General features: G+C 38.5%; 1 protein-coding gene across 2 annotated transcripts in view; it reads left to right on the forward strand.

Annotated features, from left to right (window-relative positions):
- The window catches only part of XYLB (xylulokinase), a 77,641-nt gene that overhangs the window by 13,530 nt on the left and 48,382 nt on the right, over nucleotides 1-15,729 (forward strand). For both annotated transcript variants that reach the window (XM_026051929.1, XM_026051930.1), the window contains exons 9-15: nucleotides 2,030-2,148; nucleotides 3,410-3,491; nucleotides 4,415-4,455; nucleotides 4,849-4,964; nucleotides 7,077-7,192; nucleotides 9,782-9,855; nucleotides 11,189-11,285. In XM_026051929.1, the coding sequence (XP_025907714.1) occupies nucleotides 2,030-2,148; nucleotides 3,410-3,491; nucleotides 4,415-4,455; nucleotides 4,849-4,964; nucleotides 7,077-7,192; nucleotides 9,782-9,855; nucleotides 11,189-11,285 (645 nt within the window). The remainder of the gene's footprint in view (nucleotides 1-2,029; nucleotides 2,149-3,409; nucleotides 3,492-4,414; nucleotides 4,456-4,848; nucleotides 4,965-7,076; nucleotides 7,193-9,781; nucleotides 9,856-11,188; nucleotides 11,286-15,729) is intronic.

A 15,729-nucleotide genomic window follows, 5' to 3' on the forward strand; every position in this document is an offset into this window, starting at 1 on the left:
TATAGATCGTGATCAGAAGGGATCAGGTTAGGAACTCACTCTCCATCACTCCCTTTATAACCAAAGGGGAAATAAAAGCAGTTCCGGGGAACAGCCAGCTCTTTTTTTTTTCTTTCCATTGTCTAAAAAGCCTCATGCAAGCACTTAAAGTTAGATAGGAAACACCCAGACCAATAGCTTAATAGTTCTTGTAAAATATTTGTTTTACATCTTTTCAGTGAGTTCTGGATGGAGAGGTTAATTAGCTCATCTTTCTTTTCTCAAATCATACTGGAGTCTTTGTGTGACTGTGTACAAGTCAGCGCATCGTATAACTTTAGACTTGTCAGTTTTAAATGTTACTGTTTATCTAGGAAAGATGGGGGGCTCCCTTCCATCTTGCAAAATGGTATTTGAGCACTCTGGTTTCTCTGTATATGTTTTTCTAACTTAAGAGGATGAAAGATTTTTTATAACAAGTAACAATCCCCTTTTCTAATAAAAATCTTCATTATTTAAAGATTTTATTGTTCATTGATTAAATTACATTAACTTTTTAATCTAGGAACTACTTTTGCAAGAAATTTTTAGAAGGAGGGATGGATGGATGGGTGGAAGGATGTATGGTAGGCCCAGAGGCCTGGGAAGAGGCTTTTTGCACCTTCCATGTCCTCTCGGTGAGGCTGGTGATGCTAGCCTCAATTTACCCAGGAAGTGTGTGTGTATGGAGGGCTAATTTTAGGAGTGTTCTCATTTAAACAACAGAAGCTGGAAGAAGTCCTGCTGTCTTTCTGTGCCCCTTGGTGCCAGAGATTTTGACAGTGGAAAAGGGAGATGCACCTTTTGCCCACGGGAGACATGTGGCACTTTGGGCTCGATCAAGTTCCTGCTTTTACATTTTAGGGCAAATTACTAGTGCATAACTTATTACCTGTATTTCCTCTGCATGGAATGAGGCTGATTGAATTTAATAAAATTAATTTTATATATTGTTAAGTATAATCCAGATTTCCTGCGCTTTGTCCCGGATTAATGCAGGATTATGCCTCAGCATTTGCTCTGGTGCAGCCAGCAGCAGTGTGTGCACGTGGAGTGCACAGCAGGATCACCCCGTGCTTGGAGCAAGAGCCTTGTGACCTGCTGGCCAAGATGTGGGTTGCACCTCATCCCACGGTACTGGGTCAGCTTCACTGTCTCGCTGTTGTAAAAGATGAATTGAAGTAAATTCTGGATTTTTCCACCATGCTTTGCTGTGTTTCTGAGATAAACAAGTCATGGGCTAAATGGTCTTTGAAATGAATGTGTTGTTAATCCAGAATAAGACAGAGTTGTCCCAGAACAGCACTAACCAGAAACACGTACAAATTTTTCAAGTCTAATGAAATGTGCAACTAAAGACATCTTAGAAATATGGGAAAGAGATGTGGAGTGCTCAGATATGGAGTGCTCACTAACCAAATTCGATTAACTTTTTTATAAACAGTGCAAATAAAAATAGTGAGAAATGAAATGAGAAACTAAAGTAAAAATGCACATAGAGAAGCTAAGGTAAAAGTATCTCCCCAAATTGAGCAGTAGCGAATTTAGGTGGTCACAACAGTCAGTAAGGCAGAGCAACCAGTAATTCGTTCCCTAAATCCTCCTTTGGGAGATATTGCACACATGCAGCAGTTGCAGATTTCAGCTGGGCTGTTCTACATTTCTGAAAATCATGACTTACATATTTAAAGCTGGACTCTCCAAGTTAGCCTTAGAGGTTGCTTTTGAAAATTTGATCTGTTGATTTTTTGGACCTCAACTTTTTTTTTTTTTTCCTCCCTCTCTGAAAAAGAAAGCAATGGTATAATAAATGATTAGTCAGCATGGATTTAGATAGTGACATTTTCTGTTACCTTAGCAGGTGAAAGCTCTGCGGAGGCTCAGTCACCACCTATAATAGCACTCTTTATGCTTACAAGAACTGAAATTCTATTTTGATGCAATGCTGCCTGTTTTCTCCATACCAAGTATGTGTTTAATGACTTATGGTGCCTCTTGTGATGTCTTCTAGGTTCTGGGATGAATTTGCTGAAGATTCGTGAAAAGGAATGGTCCAAGTCCTGCCTTGATGCTTGTGCACCTGGATTAGCTGAGAAACTAGGATGCCCTGTGCCATCCCACTCAGTCCTGGTATGTTCCTGTCCAGAAGAGCTGTTATTAGCTTGTCATTGGAAGAAATTGGGCTATGTACTGAAAGTTCAACTAATGGGACTTTCTTGGCATATATTTTTGTGTGTATTTCCATGCATTCTAATCCTCGGAGCTGTGCTGGTTCATTTAGTATTTCCAGATGTGTTGTAAATGTATATGCCAGAGCAGGAGCAGACACCTTTGACACTTAGTTGTTGGTGTCTGTCATGGCTTTCATCGTGCATCCTCTCGGATTCCTGCATGCCCTGGGGTGCGAAAACAGAAGTTTTGACAGATGGTCCAGTGATAAGAATCTGTGTTTTTTCCTCCTGCCTATGTGCCCACAAGCACCTGGTCACTGCAGAGCTGTGCACAGCATGTGTGTAGCAGGAATAAACCCAGCATTTGCATTTCCTAACAGTGACCTTGTTTTAAACCATTCGTAGAGTTAATGAGTTACTCTCTATGAATTATTTTGGATATTTAAAGCTCCTCAGTTCACGTGAAAAAAAAAACCAAACAAACAGTGAAATCAAATCAAGCTGAATGTCTCTTAAAGTAGAAGTTGATTTAGTCTTACTAGTCAGCACAGGAAAGGCTGGTGCTAGAGGTGCAGCATATTTTAAGAGTGTGCATCCCTCTGAATTCAGCACTAGTAAAGTACCTAGCTTGTAATTCCAATGCCAGTCATCTATAAAAGAGGAAGAACATACTAAAAATGCTTACCCATGTCCTCATATTTTTTAAGGATATATTTCTTTCTCTCTCTCTCTCTCTCTTTTTAAAATTTCTTCTCTTTGGCAATCAAATATGGTTAAAACAAGAGAATTCTTGCCCTTGAAATAGCAGGGGCCATATGCTAGTATATGATGTTGTGATATTAATTAATGTTGTGTTTGCTTTTAGGCTTGCATTGAATTTATAATTGAATTTATAATTTCTGTGGGTAAATATTCAGGAACATGTGCAAAATAGATGGATATATTTATGAAGTTCCAGAGTTAAAATGTTAGTATTTACTTAACATGTTTCAAAATCTAATCTGAGAGGTATCTGTGAGATTCTCTTTTTTTTAAAAATAAAAAAGAGAAAGTATTTCAAAATCTCTAGAATATTTATGTCTCAAATCCAAAAAGGTAATTATCCCATCTGCTCTGGGATTGTTGTTTTCGTTGTTACAGCACGTTGTGTCTTATTTTGCAAGGTTACTTTACATTTTTTAGCTTTTTTCACTGTGTATTCTTTTTTTTTTTTTCTTTAGGGGCCTATTTCTCCTTATTATATTAAGCGTTATGGGTTTAGCCCAGACTGTAAAATAGTAGCATTTACAGGAGACAATCCAGGTGAGATGATTAATGTGTAAGACTCAGTGGATATGATTATTTACAAACTAAATCTCTAAAATCAATCTCATTAATTCTCAAGTGCTCCCTATACACTTCTGTCACCATTAATACCTTTTTTTTCCAACAGCCTTACATCACTTTCTTCTCAGGTATAGACATACTGTACAAGCTGGGTACTACACATGAATTCCCTTTTGCCTCATAATTAGAGACATCTTCATTTAACCCTTGTTGGTGTCATTTTGGTTTGTTTTCACCTAAGAGGCTATTCCTAGTATGAATTACTTCTATTTTAATGAGGAAAATGTTGATTCAGAAACTTTTGACTTGTGATTTGTCAAGTTGAAAGGTGGAGATGATTCTCTAGGTCTCAGTTTAAGGGACAGTGTTAATATGTGGTCAGTCTCAGGGCTCCTAAAGACTGGACTGTTTCTTAAGATCACAAAAGTAAAACATCTAGCCACGCTACAGTTGCATATTCAGGTTTGAATTGAGGTGGAGGCTGTGTCACACTAACATTATGCTATATTTGGTGTATATATTAAAAGAGGTGGTTAAACAATTTCCCCCAAATGCCTTTTTTTTTTTTTTTTTTCTAAAACTCCATTATTATCTTAAGGTAATAAATATGTCAATGATCTGACATAAGTGGGAGTTTCTGTACTTTAAAGTGCCACGTTAAATAAGAGTCCACAGTTCTTAGAACCTGAATGTGTAAAGCCCTGGAAAAATCTTGTAATTCTGTACTTTTTTTGTGCAGAGCATTCTGATTCTATGCTCAGCATCGCTCCTTTACCCAAACTCTTTTCCCCTCTTTCACAAAACCAAAATGCCCTTATATAGCCATGACCAGCATGAAGCATACTCAAACTGAGACACCTGAATAACTTTGTATTTCTTGCTCTGACTCTTGCTTTCAGCATCATTGGCAGGGATGAGACTTCAAGAAGGAGATATTACAGTAAGTCCAAGCATATCCCTGAAAAACTATCTATATCCCTGAATAAATGAAAGACAGAACAAGTAAAATGGTGAGATGCACAATAATTGTAGATTATCAGTTGAATTAATGTTAGTGCTGATTATCTGTTTTTAGCATTCAAGCTTTTTTTTTATCAGTTTGTAAGCTAGCTGAAGGATTTTAAGTAAACTCTGAATATTTTTAAACTGTCACTGTCTGCTGTGTATTTCACTGACGTGACAAGTCAGAGCTAGCTAGCTTCAGTATGAATCCAGTTGACTTAATGTGTAATTTAAAAACAATTAGTGGTAATAACAAATGGTTTTAATTTAATTTCTGTATCCCCTTCCATGCACATTGTGATAAGGCTTCAATTATTTTTTTTTCTTCTAGATTAGCCTTGGCACAAGTGACACATTGTTTCTTTGGATCCAAGAACCAACTCCTGCCTTAGAAGGTCATATCCTCTGCAACCCCGTTGAGTCACAAGCATATATGGCACTTTTATGGTAATATAATCTATTTTTTGTACATCTGGGATCAATAAGATATATTTCTTTCTCTGTGTTAGCGTTTTATTTCTTTTGCAAAATGATAATGAATACAACATTCAGCATTCTGTACAGTAAATGGCAATCTATAGTTGAAACATTTGCATCAACATTATAACACTCACATTGCTTAATTTGAGTAACTGCAACTGCAGAGTTGTGGAGGATAATTTTCATGGCAATAAGAAGATGAAATTAGCTTTTTGCATACATAGGGTCAACTCACTTTGCATCTAAGGCAATATATTTAATGTACAGGAATAACAATCATCTGAAATATAATGATGGGTAATGTCAGGCGCTTGACCAGGCTTTGTAACTTTTGTGCTGTTCTAGTGGTCCAGAGGGGACATAACGGGGTAGGTGAAGATTCCCTTTCTCGTAGAGGAGGGTGCTCAGTGCTGGCCAGAGACACATTAGGCTCTGCATGTGGAAAATACTAAGATCTCAAGAAGCCCAGCTGTGAGAATGGTCCTCATGGTAGCATTTGGTTGCTGCAGTTAGGGAATAGCATGGCCCCTAGGCAGCCAAATTGGTGGAAGGATGGGTAAAGCTGTGCTGTCCTTCCCTGAGTCACTGTATTTGAGAGGGGAAAAGTTTCAAAATGGGCTGACCACCTAGGCATATATTTACAAGTAATACACAGAAAACTTGTGTCTAAATCCCCTGGAGTGCACAGAAACCCAAAATTTGTTAGCAGGGGAGAATGGATGGGGCCCTGCAGCCCTCTTTATAATTTGGAATCAAGCATCTTTATTGCTTGGGAAGGTCCTCAGAAATGGGCAACACTTTAGTTGTGAATATGTTGATGCAGCCCTCCTAAGGCTCTCACATATGTACACACACACAGATATATACATCCACAAATACAAATAGATATATATACACATACACACTATTTGGACTATTGCTTATTTCTCATAGTAACATGGTTTCCTTTATTCCAAAATAAAGATGTGTCAGATAGCTTGTAGCTCAAAAAAGTTGTTTCTGAAGTGCAGATTTGATGTCATTTGTGATTAACTCAATCTGTTCCCTCTGGTCCTGACTACCCCTTACCTCTAACACAACAAAACCAAACTCAAAACTTCAACAAAGCTCAAATCTGCCTTTTATCTATAATGTACATTAATAGGATCCTGTAGGATGTGGGAACAGTATTAGTAAAGTTGAGGTTATTAGGGCAGTATCTTCAGATATCTTCAGCATACAAGCTGCTTTCCTTTGAAGCAGAGTCATTCAAATGCTGCAGTGAATTGCAGGAGTGTTATATTCACAGAGGAGACCAAGGAAGTGAAGGCATAGGGGGTGCACAGATTATGGGCACTGAGCAGATGCATTTTTTACAGGCAATTTTAATTGTTGGATTTCTGGATTACTTGTGCTCAAAGCGGAGCCAGTTTTGGTCCAGTAGGGGTTAGAAGCCTTGGAACAGAACCATGCAAATGCAGCTGGGCTGCTTTTCCTTGCCAGATCATGGCCAAGAGCTAGAGCTCGTAAATCTTACTGGACCCAAGCTGGCTCTGTGCCAGCACCATGTTCCTGAAATCAGGAATATAATATGGGGCCACTCTTGCTCCTCCTCAGAGTCATCTCTGGCTGAGCTTTTTAGCATCAGCTTTGCCGGAGTGACCCGTGGCTGCTTATGGTACCATTGCCTCTGCACTCACAGCACAGAACCCGAGTTCTGTGAAACTCAAGAACTTCTCCCTCAAGAAACTCAGGAACTTCTCAAGAACTTCTCCCTCAAGTAATTAGCTCCATCTGCAGATGGAGCCTGCCAGGCTGCATCTGAACTGACTCACTGGGCTATCCCAGCATCTCTGCACTGTTCCTCAACAGGTCCCATAATATTTCCACTCTTTCTTACCTTATTTCCTTCCCTCTCCACTCCTTTGCATAAGGAAGAGATGATTGCATCTTCGTTTGCACAGCTATATTCATCTGATATAATAAATTAATATTCATCTGATATAATAAATTAGCAATGCTAAGTAAAACAGGAAATTACATTAAAAATCTAGGACGAAATGGTTTGGCAAATGCCTGTGGTGTGTTTGTGTGTTTTAGTTTTAAGAACGGGTCTCTAATGAGAGAGAGGATCAGAGATGACTGTGCTTCAGGCTCCTGGGATGAATTCTCCAAAGCCCTAACGTCAACTGTTGCTGGAAACAATGGAAATTTGGGTATGAGCCTTAGCAAAGCTGGGAATTCCAGGATTTCCTTAGACACACTTAAAATTTTGTGGGATTTGCACCTACATTTTAATTGGGTCATGATAAAGTCCAATCATTAACTGGAGCAGGGAAAACTCCTAATGTCTACTCCAAGAAATACTGTCCTAGTAGGCTAAGGATCATGATAGGATTTACCATTAGTAAATAGGCCTCAGTAAATAATAAGAAGATATTTATGGAACTGTTTTGGCAATGGAAAGCCTTTTAATAGCCTGTTAGGAGTAGGATTTTAAAGCTAGTGATTTCTGAAAGAGGCTTTCCTTAAAGTTTGCTGCTTTATTCTGAGGCCTGAAACTAAGTAGACTGAAGTGGCTCTGTATTCTCCCTTTCTTAGTCTGCAAAGTTTTTGATGTCCAAATGTTATTTTACGACCCTGTTAAGTGCATATGAACACAGCAGAGATACTAGTATCAAATGATAAGCAGATTTTTTGTACTTTCCCCAGTTGGAGTTGGAATCTCATCTCTGTTTTTTCTCATGTTATGCTAAGTGAATCAAATTAAACAAAATGACAACAAAAATATTTTAAAATTATTAACAATCCCCTGAAAATGTTTATTACTTTCTTTCCTAAAATTTACTATTTTTCAGGTGTGATATGTAGCTCTGGAGTAAGCTGAGGAGAGATTAGCCTGTGTGTAGTCAATATTAAAATTAAACCATTTTAGGGATGGATTTGGAATCATTGTATTAGGCCTGAATTAATATGAGGAAAATTAAATTAAAAGACCTGTCTAGAAAAGTGTTTCTTTCTTTCTTCCTTTTTTTTTTTTTTTTAATTTTAATCCAGATATTTAAACTATAGTAGACTTCATTCCCTAGAAAAGTGAATTTAAGATATAGTTTCTTGACAGTGTGAAACACTGCTTGACAGAGGTTAGTACTGATTTCATTTTTAGAAACTTACTTCTGTTGTCCGTGAAATCTATTCTCTATGAGGTATTAAAATGGCAAGGCATCTTTTTTCACTAGAAGGCAAATCAATTCAGGTGTTGCTGAAAATGGGAAGAAATTAATCCAAATCCCCAAATTCAAACACTTTACATAGTAATATAAGAAGAAGAAATGAAAAAGCAAGTTGATGAGAATATTGTTATTTCAAGGATGCCATTGCATTGAAGTTTTATTTTTTTTTATTGTCACTTGGAGAACTCAGTCCCCTTTAGAACGGACATTTCATGGAAGTCATCCTCAGTAACCTGCATCCTCAGATAACCTCTGGGTTACTTGAGAATGAGGTTCATGTGTAAAAACAAGTAAAGTCTTAGTTCCTGAGGGAAGCAAAACAAGCAAGGAATGGGTGAGACTTCCTCCCTTTTATCATCTGTCCCCTGCCCTTCCTGGTGGGCCAGAAGATGCCACTGGAGGCTTCAGAGATGTGGAGATGGGCAGAGGCATCTGCTAAGGCAAAGCTGGCTTAATGGGAGAAATAGGGGTAAGAAACAGGAATGAGGAACAGAAAACAGATGAGGCTGCTGTTGTGTGTGGGAGGCACTTGAGAAGATAGGAGGAAAATTTTGAAGAGGAAATTGGCTTGAAGGCCTCATCTACTGGATCCAGTCTGGCAGCAGGGCCAGAAAGGAGGTTTGAGCTGGGCCTACCCTGGGAGTGCCCGCACACATCTGTGCCCCACACTGCTACTAGCTGGCAATTTAAAAACATACTTGAAAAACATTTAATATTGAACCTAATTTAAGGTTATGTATGCTAAAGCATAATACTATTCTTAGCTTTGAATAATATTCATAGGAGAGCTACGGTGTGTTCTTATTCCAGAGATCTGAACCTTAGAGACCCTCTGTAGTTCCTTAGCTAATCTGCCAAGTTCTTGTCCTCATCTTCTTCTGTTTTTTTTTTTTTTTTCTCTCCTTTCTTGAATATCTTTCTGACCAATTCTTCTTGCTGTCAGCACAAAGAAAATCTTTTTCACACTTTTGTCTAATTATCCTCAAAACATTACTACATTTCTTCAGGTCTCATCAAACCTATTCAGAGACCAGTTCTGCTTGTAACATCTGGTGCTCTCTAATAAGCTCAGAAAATCTAATCTAGTGCATGAAGTGTCCCATTATTCCTGTACTCTTCTTACTAACCTACCATTTGTTCATTTTTTTTCATCCTTGCATAGGACCTCCTGAAATTATTTCTAAGATTTGTTGTTATCTATCCTACTTGTGTGTATGTGGATACTTGCTGTTATCTAGACTTGCTTATTTTATTGTTCAGATTTTTAATGAACTATTAAGCATGTCTGGCTCCAGCCATCTTTTAGATTCACATCTTTGTAAATTGATAGTGATAAAATTAAATTCAATAAATACCTGGTCTGAAATTAAGTTAAGAAACAAGCTATGTGCTTTTTGTGTGTGCACAGGGAGGTACTTTACCAAAATGAAATGCTTTTTCTAATGAAGCAGGCTGAAATATTCTTTCCATATAGGTGATACATGTTTATGGTGATTTTATCTATGTGCTGAAATAAGGATGCAACTCTCAGCTCAGTGAAAACATAAGACTCTTTAATTTTTCTTGATACAGGTTTCTACTTTGATGTGATGGAAATTACTCCTGAAGCTGTTGGGATTCACAGATTCAACCGAGACAACCAAAAGGTAGTAATAATCTCATTAGTGTCTAAAACCTTGAAGAAGTACTGTCAAGGCTTGATATCTTTTGCCATTATCTTTTTCATCTGAGATATTTGCTTTTGAGCTTCATTTATTGATGCAAGTCCTTGGGATGATTCTCCTAAGGAATTATTTGCTCTGTAGCTTGAGAGCATCTGCAATTCGAAGTCTGAACTAGAACTCTAGGGTGTTTTTTTTTTATGAAATACTTCCCGTGCATGAAAACAGTTTTACTGGAATCAACACTGTTCCTAAAGCAGGGTTAGCTTTAAGCTTATTGAGAACTTGTAAATTGAAGACACACAGAGGCTGTTTTGAACTATGTTTCATCTGACTCTGAAAGGATATGTAAAGACAATACCTCATTTTACTGCCCCGCACATCTTTGGGTAACCCACAAGCCATGTGGTGGTTTCTAAGTCCATACCTAAAGGGAATTACAGCAGAAATTGTGTTATGGAGAAGAAAGATTTTGTATCCTTTTTTTCTCCCCTTTTCTTTTTTTTTTCTTTTTTTTTTTTTTCTTTTGAAGAATGGATGTTTTTTTCAGTGTCTTTCCAGGTGGCACCAAAACTCAACAGATGTCTTTGATCAATCATGACTCCCAGTCGATTAGACCTCACTTAGATAAACAGAGATTGATGCTATCTCGTGTTTGCAGTTTAGTCTCTTAAATACTCACTGTTTAAATGAATGCATAGTCACTTCTTGCTGTTATCCAAATTGTAGGTACTTATTGTAAGGCATGGAAAAAATCAAGTTTTTGTGAAAGATTCCCTGTATTTGCTTTGTACTTCATTATTTTCTTATTTCTGTTGCCTCTCTAATATGGTGGTTGGCAAAAGAAAAGTGTTACACATAGAAATTAAATACAATAATGAACAGATATAAAGTGGTTACACTTTTATATGGACAGAAATAGATTTAAACCTTTCTTCGTGACATTGCCAAATGCATCTGTGTTTTGTCCACTCACTTCAGTATTACATGCTTTGAGATGCAGTTATCTAAGTGGCCTTTAATGCTGGGGAATACGTAGAGAATTTACAATCAAAACTAGAACATCTTTCCATCATGCACTGATTTTTAGGACTAAAGGGTTGGCTATCAGTACTGTGGGTTGCATTTTCTATCATGAGTCTTTAGGAGCACCTTGTGTGAATGAGTGAAGACCTGGGGCTGAGCTGAAATCAGGCTTCAAGGTGAAAATAAGAATAATGAACTATAAATTTGTTCTGTAATTCTAACCCTTCTCCAACTTGGTGTAGTGTGCTGTATAAGGTGAATGTTACCTTACTGTATTCCTTCTTTGATACAGGTTTCGGACTTTCCAAAGGAGGTGGAGATACGAGCATTGATCGAAGGGCAGTTCATGGCCAAGAGGATTCATGCTGAAAAGCTGGGATATAGAGTCAGTAAGTGTGATGAAAAAGCTGCAGAGCTATTGGCACTAGAGATCAAGCAGAAAGATAAGTCTGGAAAGTAATGTTGGTATTGTGATTCCTCTTCTTTCTGGTGTATAGAAACTGGTATGAACTCTAAATTAGCTTCCTGGAAATTTTTTGATGGTAAGATGGGGACAAAGTTTTGGCAGATAGTAACTTTAGAAGGATGAAGGGTTTAACTTTTAAGATTGCTTTTTGCAAGCATTCTTGCTATTTCATTGTTATTGAGGTGCAGTGTCAATTTTGAAAAGATAGCTTAGGCTTCCAGTAGTTTAATAATGACAAGAAGACTAGCCTTCTGCCTAAAACACATGACCATGACTCAGAAAACCTGAAATCTGTACTTAATACTTGGCTCTGTCCTGAGCTCACTTTTTCACCAGTTTTCTGTTCATAAAGCAGAAGTTTTTTCTCTATCTTGTAATCCAGAAAACAAAATTACAAAGGATTTCTTTTTACATAGATATAGTAAAGAGAGGACTCTAGGAGCTAGAACTTATGAAAACGTAGAGATTCTGGGACAAATCACGAGGTCTGGCAACACCTCCTTATAAATTTACACTGGAAAGTTTTTGCCTGTTACGTGTTTTCTTGTATACTTGAAACATTATTAATTTATGGAGACAGGCAGATTGAAGTAGGTCATGTTTAAAATACCTGCTAATCCTACTTTCTTAGATTCTGTTATTTCAACCTAGAAAATTCATGAAGAGGTTGCATTTACACTCTGTATATGTCAGGGGGCAAACAAAAAACACAGTGGGAGGAGAACCAGCTAAGGTATAAGGCAACTCTAACACAAAATAAATGGGTAGAAATAATCTGTAAAAACATTTTGGCTAAGCAGGACAGCCAAAAACCTACCTAGCTTTAGGATATGGCTTAATAAACTTAAAAATATTTAAAATACTGTAGACATTAACACACAATAAAATCCACAGATATTATCCACGATAAAAAGGCAATGGATGTGATTGCCCTGAAACCTTCAGTGCTGCTGTTCTAGTCTCAAGAGTCTTTTAGCTATTTGGTAACTAACAGATCAGTTGCTTTAAAAGAAAAAGAACATAGTGTAGGCTGTACTCGTCTCCCACTTTTCCTTAGTGGCAGTATTTAAATGTCATATTCTGTATTTGTGGAGCGATGGCAGCTTTGCATCTGCATTTGTTGTTTGACAGCTCGGAAAGCAGGGTGCGTTTTGAACGTGTTTCACGGTACTGATGGGCACTGTGGGAATTACTGGGATGGTATCAGACTTTCTCGTGTTTAATAAGCTGCTGTTTTTCAGGCTGATTTTTTTTTAATGTGATTTAAAGGCTTATTTATCTTTTGGATTAAATTCACTGTCAGAAGCCATGTGCTTATTCGATTCCGTTTAGGCCTTGTCTACATGGAGAATTTACTTTGATTTTTTCAGGAATCAAGCTGCTTTACATTCAGAATATAATTACAACAGTGTAAATCTTGGCTTTTTTTTATGTTTACACCAGGGGGAGGATTGCTTACAAAGTCCTGAAATTTAGATGATGACTCCTATTTAGATGATGACTCCTATTAAGTGGATCTGTAGTAGAACATGGTAGTGACACGATCAGTCACAGCAGACATTTTCCTGTGACATCCTGTGGTTGTGTCTCAGTGGTGCAAATGAGCCAGAAAACTGACTGCAAATTTCCCTAGGTGCCATAAAAGAGCATTTGTAGAATCATGAACCTGCCTTTCAATTCTTGAGCCAAATTCAGCTTGACTGACAGTAATCTTGAAAGCATAGGATAAGCCAGAAAGCAGCATACATGGAAAAGAATTTTGTTAAAAAAAATCTGTCTTAGACTTCTTGGATATGCAGCATGAACATTGCAAAAATTAGATAATCCCTTATAATTTGGTTTCAGTTAATGAATTTATTATCTTGCTAGCAGCAGTACTTCAAATCTCCTCTCTGTCTAGCGAGCTCTGCAGTAAGAAATGTAATTAAGCTGAAATATTGTTTTATATTTGAGGTTTTGTTCCAGTTTGTTATGCCGATACCTCCATAAATTGCAAATAATATTTTAGCTTCAAAAATAGGAAAACAACTGCCGTGTTGATGCTGGGTTGTGGGTTTGAGCACAAATTTCAGTGCGACTCATAGGCCAGTAGAGGGCAGGGGACTCTGTCTCATTTTTATTTGTTACTCCGAAGCTGGGATGTGGCACCCAGGCACCCGACAATCCTTCAGAGAAAAGTTGGACCTCAGACTAATTGTGATTAAAGGGTTTCCAAAGTGTGTGTTGCTGTGTTATAATGGCTCTAATCTTTCTCGATCACATTCCAGGGGAAATGAGGCAGGAACGCCCTCTATCCTGTTTCCCTTATTTACTTAAGGGATGGAGAGAGCGAGACAAGGTTTGCTTTGCCCCCTCCGTTGTCTACATGCTCCAATGCAGAGGCTCGTGCAGATAAGGTGAAGCTTTGCTGTTTTCCCTTAATTTTCCCGGGTTTTGATTGTAGCATAAACATCTTCTGGTTTGTCACTTCCTTTTTCCTCTCTCCCCCTTGGAAAGCTCAGCTCAGCAGTTGGTGTTCAGAGCCTGGTGAGATAGATGCACTTGACAGGAACCTGTTGAAGCAAAGAACTTGTGCAACGTCTCTGAAGCCAAAACCACCCAACTCTGTAGAGCAGTGACAGTCTCCGCAGCTCCCTGACTCGCATGGTCACAGCAGCTACAAAGCTCTAGTGATTTAAACTGAGATGCCTGTATATACAGTAATAATCTTGATGGCCACTTCAGATTTGATTCTCTTCCTGACCAAGAAATTCTGAAATTCATGTTGTTGCTGACAGGAGAACATTTCAGTCCTTACTTGGACCCGGTGAAGACCTACCAGTGATCCCACTTGGGAGCAAATTCTACCTTGCAAGCATGACTGGGTGAAGTAAATATTGCCATGATGTATATTATATAACTCAAGGGAAGCAGTGCACAGGCTGTGCCTCTGCTTCCTGTGTGACTGCTTGAAGCTGCTGACTTTGGCCATGGGTCTCTGTGGAGTTCTTTGTGCCTTTCAGTGGGTACACAAAGCTCCAGCTGCCTGGTGCGCTGTCGGTGTCGTGTTCATACCTTCAGGAATCTGATTCTTGCCACCTAAATATCATCAGCAGGGGGAGAGATGGATAGAAGGAGCCAAGCTTTACAAGCCAAAGCATTGTCCATAAAATCCTGCGTCTTTTTATTATGTAATTTACAGTTTGCTACGTACATAAATCCGTCGCTTGCAATAATGCTCGTGCCCTGAATTGTACTGACAGTCCTGAGTGCCTAAGTACTGGCTGAGGCAACAGAGACATGCCCATGGTTTTACACTGGGGTAAAAACAGGTCTTTTTTTTTTTTTTTTTCTTTTGTCTTAAGTGCATTTCAAGGGTATGATAAAAAGATTGGGCATACAACTAGATGCATCCTTAAACAAAATAGCAGTTCTACAATGATGGAAAGATGAGGAAGTGCCAGTGCATGGTGGGCCTGACTTTTCAGTGGTAAGAGTGGGAATTTCTGCTTTCTAAAGATGTCTGTGTAAAATCACAGGAGGGCAAACTCCAAGATGTGAAATTGTGCTTTCATTTTTCTCTTCAGATACTATTTCCATCTGATGGTATTTTCAGCAGGCGGAGGGTAGTAATAACTTGTGACTCTCAGTCTGTGGGAATGGCAGCAGAAGGTGCCCAGAAAATACTATTAGGGTGACACAGAGGCACAGAATCCCAAAGGCGAGCCATGGAATTGTCACTTCACAGCAACATGTTATTCTGTTGGACAAGAAAGTGGCTCTCTGGTTTGGCAAGACCAAACAGGTCCTTGGACACTCCTGGGATGACTTCACACTAAGCTAGGAAACAGAAATTTTGCTAAAAATTATCTTTGTCTGGCTTCTACAATTGTAGTTTCTAGACCATTTAGAAGTCAGCAGCAACTTTGAGGTACTTGTATCATTCTTCTTTACCTCCCCTGAAAAGCAGGCAGCGACTTGAGTTGCACCTACAATGAGGAACACTGTGAGGGAAGCCATTTTGTAGTTGCATGCAGATTAAATTGATGTTTATGCCCTGTGGGATTTAAATTTCTTAGAGAAATCAATACTGGAACGTTGTGCTGGCTTCATGTTTGTGTCTCGTTTGCTGCTAAGAGCCCTGATGATGCTTCAGCAGCAGCAGGATGGCTGCTTTCCAGAGGCCCAGTTGCTTCAGTGGAGGAAAACAGTTTAAAAATAATTTGAGGACAGCGCCCTTGATGGGAAGGGGAGTTGAAATCCTCTGTGTAAAGTAATAGTAAATAGTGCTAATATAGATTGGCAGCTTTGGAAGGTGAATAGTGATGGTGCAGGCCGTGCTACTTGGTATGGAGTGTGTACAAAATGCAAGCAGGCCTTGCCATGGG

This window comes from Nothoprocta perdicaria, unplaced genomic scaffold (assembly GCF_003342845.1).
Source record: "Nothoprocta perdicaria isolate Ctin4 unplaced genomic scaffold, notPer1 scaffold_80, whole genome shotgun sequence".
Taxonomy (NCBI): Eukaryota; Metazoa; Chordata; class Aves; order Tinamiformes; family Tinamidae; genus Nothoprocta; species Nothoprocta perdicaria.